The 6,651-nt window shown below is 42.5% G+C and overlaps 1 protein-coding gene across 1 annotated transcript; it reads right to left on the reverse strand.

The window, feature by feature from the left end:
• Positions 1–3,512: 3,512 nt before the first annotated feature.
• On the reverse strand, positions 3,513–4,293 carry LOC102300714 (dehydrogenase/reductase SDR family member 11; the record flags this gene model as incomplete). The annotated part of the gene is given in 4 exon segments (XM_014330968.2): positions 3,513–3,678; positions 3,794–3,859; positions 3,957–4,049; positions 4,164–4,293. Coding segments are annotated over 4 exon segments (319 nt in total), but the record flags the coding sequence as incomplete, so codon positions are not given.
• Between the last annotated feature and the right edge of the window lie 2,358 nt (positions 4,294–6,651).

Consider the following 6,651-nt stretch of genomic DNA (forward strand, 5'->3'; position numbering starts at 1 on the left):
GTGACCACAGTGCACACGTCTGCTGTTGCTCACAGTGGTCCAAGGGATCGCTCAGGGAGTTTGTGTGTTCGCTCAGACACATGAAAAATTAGAGGGAACATTGGTCATGGCCAGAATCTATTGCTCTTTGGTCAAGTCACACTTGAAAGGGACCAAAACACCAAGGTGGCCAGAACTGCTGCTGCCAGTTTTTTAAGTCAAACCTATGTTTTCTTGGTAGTCAAAGTTTTATATTGACATGATAGCTCCTTTAAAAGCTTACTCTCTCAGATACCTGCGTTTGTTTATTTACAGTGGGGCAAAAAAGTATTTAGTCAGCCACCGATTGTGCAAGTTCCCCCACTTAAAATGATGACAGAGGTCAGTAATTTGCACCAGAGGTACACTTCAACTGTGAGAGACAGAATGTGAAAAAAAAATCCATGAATTCACATGGTAGGATTTGTAAAGAATTTATTTGTAAATTAGGGTGGAAAATAAGTATTTGGTCACCTCAAACAAGGAAAATCTCTGGCTCTCACAGACCTGTAACGTCTTCTGTAAGAAGCTTTTCTGTCCCCCACTCGTTACCTGTATGAATGGCACCTGTTTGAACTCATCATCTGTATAAAAGACACCTGTCCACAGCCTCAAACAGTCAGACTCCAAACTCCGCCATGGCCAAGACCAAAGAGCTTTCGAAGGACACCAGGAAAAGTATTGTAGACCTGCACCAGACTGGGAAGAGTGAATCTACAATAGGCAAGCAGCTTGGTGTGAAAAAATCAACTGTGGGAGCAATCATCAGAAAATGGAAGACATACAAGACCACTGATAATCTCCCTCGATCTGGGGCTCCACGCAAGATCTCATCCCGTGGGGTCAAAATGATCATGAGAACGGTGAGCAAAGATCCCAGAACCACACGGGGGGACCTGGTGAATGACCTGCAGAGAGCTGGGACCAAAGTAACAAAGGTCACCATCAGTAACACACTACAACGGCAGGGAATCAAATCCCGCAGTGCCAGACGTGTTCCGCTGCTGAAGCCAGTGCATGTCCAGGCCCGTCTGAAGTTTGCCAGAGAGCACATGGATGATACAGCAGAGGATTGGGAGAATGTCATGTGGTCAGATGAAACCAAAGTAGAACTTTTTGGTATAAACTCAACTCGTCGTGTTTGGAGGAAGAAGAATACTGAGTTGCATCCCAAGAACACCATACCTACTGTGAAGCATGGGGGTGGAAACATCATGCTATGGGGCTGTTTTTCTGCCAAGGGGACAGGACGACTGATCCGTGTTAAGGACAGAATGAATGGGGCCATGTATCGTGAGATTTTGAGCCAAAACCTCCTTCCATCAGTGAGAACTTTGAAGATGAAACGAGGCTGGGTCTTCCAACATGACAATGATCCAAAACACACCGCCCGGGCAACAAAGGAGTGGCTCCGTAAGAAGCATTTGAAAGTCCTGGAGTGGCCTAGCCAGTCTCCAGACCTCAACCCCATAGAAAATCTGTGGCGGGAGTTGAAAGTCCGTGTTGCTCGGCGACAGCCCCAAAACATCACTGCTCTCGAGAAGATCTGCATGGAGGAATGGGCCAAAATACCAGCTACTGTGTGTGCAAACCTGGTAAAGACCTATAGTAAACGTTTGACCTCTGTTATTGCCAACAAAGGTTATGTTACAAAGTATTGAGTTGTATTTTTGTTATTGACCAAATACTTATTTTCCACCCTGATTTACGAATAAATTCTTTACAAATCCTACCATGTGGATTCATGGATTTTTTTTTTTTCACATTCTGTCTCTCACAGTTGAAGTGTACCTCTGGTGCAAATTACTGACCTCTGTCATCATTTTAGGTGGGGGAACTTGCACAATCGGTGGCTGACTAAATACTTTTTTGCCCCACTGTACACCAAATGTATTGTTTAGTAGAGCCAAAAATGAACACTAACAAACGGTTCTCTATTGCATCCTTGACAATGGAGCATTGTGCTTGCGGAGCAGTGTCAAAGTGTCAAGACACTAAGCAATTTGGTGAGTGCTTGTAGACATATTTGCATCATCCACACAAACTCCCGGAGAGTGTAGAAATCTGCTACCATACAAAGGAACCACACAGAGGTTTTAGTACAGCACCATATACCTCCTTGCCACGAATTTTATCTAGTGACTGCCAACAACTTCCAGCAACCATTCACCAACTGGTTGGAGAACATACATTGGTAAGTGACCTTTGTTCATCAGTCTTTAGGCCCTTATGACTTGTACGGTTGCTCCATGCAACCCCCCCCCCCCCCAACCAGCTAAGGTTCTACCTGCTGAAATGAACATCTACTTAACAGTAAAAACACTCTTAGAGATTAAATACTATCCAGCAACTGAGATCTGTTACAATAAGAAGGAAGCTGTCGTTAATTAAAGTGTTTTCATGGGCATTCCTTGCTGGCCAGCAGGGTGTTTGTGAAAAGGTACCACAGGGGCCTTTGATAAGAAGACAATTTTTTCTTTTTTGTTGTCTAAAGGCAAAGAAAGATGCCCAACGGATTTACTTTACCAAATTGACCATCCCAGCCTTGCCGTAATGGTCCATTTGATTCACCTTTTATTGTTTATTTTATTTTCACTTACTGAATACGGGACAGACTTGACTGGGGGAAAGAAGGGGAGAAAGAAAGAGGGAAAGAGAAACAGCTGAGAAGAGGGACGGGGGAGAAGGGCAAAAGACAAAAACCAACAAAACGGGCAGAGGAAAAAAAAATGCATATATCAATCACCTGGATCACCTGCTGAGAAAGAAAAAAGAAAACAAGCAGAAGAGAACAAGAGTAATAGAATAAACAACATCACAATGATATATGGGAATATGACAGTAAATACTAAATATTAAACATTATTGTGCAGCACATAAGATCAACAGAACACAGTGTGCTTTGAGGTAGGAGCCAAAAAGGGTGTAGTTTGTGGGTGTGACCACCCGTGTGTACACCTGTGAGCATGGACGCGCTTGTTTTTTGTTTTTTAAAAGGTTCCTTCATGTAATGATCTGCTAGAGGGTGTGGGGGGGCCACAGCCCCGTCCTCCAGGGCATGAAGCAGGTATGGAGGAGATCAAAACTCCAGACATCCAGAGGCCCCCAGAACACAAGAGACCAAGGAAGACCAACAGAGGGGCAGCCGCGCCACTGTCCCAGAAAGAGCTGAGGAGAGTCCCAGATGAGGGCTCACTCAGCAGCCACGGAGCAGAAGCCAGGGGGAGTTGCAGTGACGCGCCCGTGAGCTCCGCCGGCAGCCAGCCGTGCCTGAGTGACCGAGCCCCAGGCCGAGAGGCCGGGGGCACCCCACCTCCGAAGTGGCCCGAGCAAGCCCCAGGCTCCAGGCCCCGATAAGCGGCCGCCAAGGAGTGAGCCGGTGTGTACCTGGACGCCCATCCCCGGACACAAAGAACCACCAACGCACCGATGTCTGAGGGAGTCCGCCACTGGCAGGGGAAGTGGTGGATAAGAAGACAATTAGACAGAAAACAGCTGGATGAGTTTCCTTTATTTTATCCTTCTGTGAATTGATTACAATCTGACAGTGTTGAGAAGTAAGGAGAGCCGGTCACACTACTTTGATGTAAAGATTGGGATGGGTCTCACGGCCAAGTTGCATGACACCTGCTACAGACTTTCAAGCAAAATCTCCCCAATCTGAAAGAAAAGATAGATGAATGTTATCTTATGACTAAACTGCTGATATTTAAAATGGAAAATAGAAAAGTTCAAAAGGTCACAAAAAAGAGGAAAATGAGAGAAAATCTCAAACCTGAACATGAGGAGGGGCACCGAGCACATATGTGACGGCATGGACGAGGTCTTTTGCTTCCAGTGACTGTCAAAGAAGTGAAAAGTGCTTAATGAAATTTTAATAGTAATCATATCAACAATACTGTAGCGATTGTAGGAAATAAAGGAATAATGATTTTTACCTTATTTTTAGTGTATACAGCAGCTGCTTTATCAGAATTGTCTCTGTAGACGCGGTATGCAAATTCTGTCTTCACAACGCCAGGAGAAATGCTCTGCAAAATGACATTATTAATGAGGATTCTTCAAGAAGTACTCTGTGTGCATAACAGCTGACATTAGTGTTAAAGGTACTTTGGAGCTGGTTACAGTATCTTTCAAAAGCTTACTGTGGCCCGGATATGAGTGTTTTCTGCACGCAGCTCCTGCCTCAGGCCCTCAGTCAGCGCAGTTACAGCATACTTTGTGGCGGTGTAGAAATGTCCGTCAGGATTAGGAAACACTTGATGGCCGCACACACTGCAACAGAGGATATTTACAAGTGTTACAACAACAATGGCAACAGTTACTATATCGTTTAACCTCCACCTGTTTTCTTCTGCTTATCTAATTCAGGGTCCTGGAGCCTCGGGTACAGCACAGACAGGTCCCAAGTCTGTCACAGGACACAGAGACACAGACACAGTTCAACTAAACTAACCCAACTTACTGCATGTCTTTGGACTATGTGGGAAGGTGAGAACTCCTGCAGACACAGGGAGAAGATCCAAACTACACGGAGAAAGACACTTGCCAGATGCTGGATTTGTGAGATAAGTTGTGAGATAACAGTGTTAACCACTGCATCACTATGCTGTTGTGCTGTAATTTAAAAGTTTCTATATAATGTATAACCAGGAAGGTACTTGTGTTTTGAGATTTAAAAAAAGCAAAACATTTCTCGGTTATGGCAATTAGATTTGGTTTCATTTTTCTTGATGATTTTCATAGTAAACTCAAAAATCTTTTAGTTCTGAACTGCTAGCTGGCCAATGAAAGCAATATGAAGATGTCCCTTTTGGTTCTAATATATTGTTATTGACACAGCAGTCTGGTATTTATTTTTATTGGACCTACCAGTAATAAAAACACTCATTGGCTATAGTAGGGTTCTTAAAGGGGGAGATACAATGTGTGCTGTGAGAAAAGTCCATTGTGCAGAGTTGCCAAAAGAATGACTGAATTATAAGATGTTTGTGTAAACTGCACAAGCATACCCATCACTGTCCATCAGTAAAATAAAACTGCACCTGTTTATGTTTATGATGTGCCCATCGTCCACATTTCTCTCTTTCATTGACTGATAAGCTTCACGTGCACAGATACACAGTGCAAGAACGTTCACCTGTAAGAAACCAGCAGTGAAATAAACAGTAAAACAAATATATGTAATCAATGCATCAAAATGATACTTTTCCTTGTTGCACTTGTTTGCACTCAAGATGAACAAATAACAATGAACAATAGCCTCAGTTTTTTGTGAATTTAGAAACAGAAAATTAGAGGTCATCCAGGTCTTTATGCCTTTAAAACATTTTTCTAACACACATCAAACTAATTGGTGTATGTTATCTGGCTTCATGGATAGATAAAGTTGGGTGTCATCTGCATAGCAGTGAAGATTCATCCTATGCCTTCTGACGATACTGCCTAAGGGAAGCATGTAAACTGGTCCTGGCACAGAAACTACAGAACAATTAGAGGCTATTTGATTGATATGATACATACCACTTCAGTGCAGTACCTGTAATACCTACAGCATGTTCTAATCGCTCTAATAGAATATTATGGTCAACATTATCGAACGCTGAGGTCTAGCAGGATAAGCTAGACTGACTACTGTCAGGGGCCAAGAAGATCATTTGTAAAATTCACTAAAAGCGAGTTAGCAAATGGCTGCAATCACAGCATTGTAAAATTGGTTCAGCGATGGTCTTTGTTCAGCGGTTGTTGATCTTTGGTCATGCCAGTTTGGATAGTAATAATCCAGGAGCTGACCTCACAGCCCATTTTTTTCATTCAGTGGGCTGGTTTCAGTCATTGTGCAAAGGTACTGTTTATGAGGTTGGGGAAACCTGCAGTCATCTGAAACTGAAGATGTCACTTGGATGAGTGACGAAACGTTTCTCCCACTGAGATGCTACGTCCAGATGATCAGAATCAATTTTTTGGGACTTATCTAAAGGCATTTCTGTATTTTGATGAGCTCTGAAACCTGATTGCAACTCTTCAAATAAGCCATTTGTCTGCATATGATCTATTAGCTGTTTGACAATTTTTGAAATGAAAGGTTAGAAATTGGCCTATAAACATCTAAAACCGCAGGGTCAAGAGATGGCTTTTTAAGTTTAACTACTGCCAGCTTGAAGGCCTGAAGTACATAGGCAACAGTCTTTCAGCAGTCTTGTAAGAATGGGGTCTATAAGACACGTTGATGGTTTGGAAGAAGTAATTACTTATGTTAACTCAGAAAGGTCAATTGGAAAAAAAGACTAAATAAATACAAATGGTACTCAAAGTATGTGTAGATAATGTTAGATCTGTGAGATCACTATGAGTAATTTTTTCTCTAATTGTTAAAATTTGATTTGTGAATAAATTCATTAAGTCATTCCTAGTTGACGTTAAAGGAATACTTTGCTCAACGGTGCTTTTCGTAAATCTTTTCACCTTTTGAGGGAAGCCAATTGAATCTAATAAAATATTAAATACCACGTTGATTGAGACTGTCATTTTTAACATCTACATGGATATCACCCATAATAATTATTTTATTTGAACAGAGTACTAAATCAGGCCCAGGATCCTCCAGCAGCCACTGGGCCCAGGCTCCTCTAG

This window comes from Haplochromis burtoni, unplaced genomic scaffold, assembly GCF_018398535.1.
Source record: "Haplochromis burtoni strain Fernald_Lab_line unplaced genomic scaffold, NCSU_Asbu1 Contig_144, whole genome shotgun sequence".
NCBI lineage: Eukaryota > Metazoa > Chordata > Actinopteri > Cichliformes > Cichlidae > Haplochromis > Haplochromis burtoni.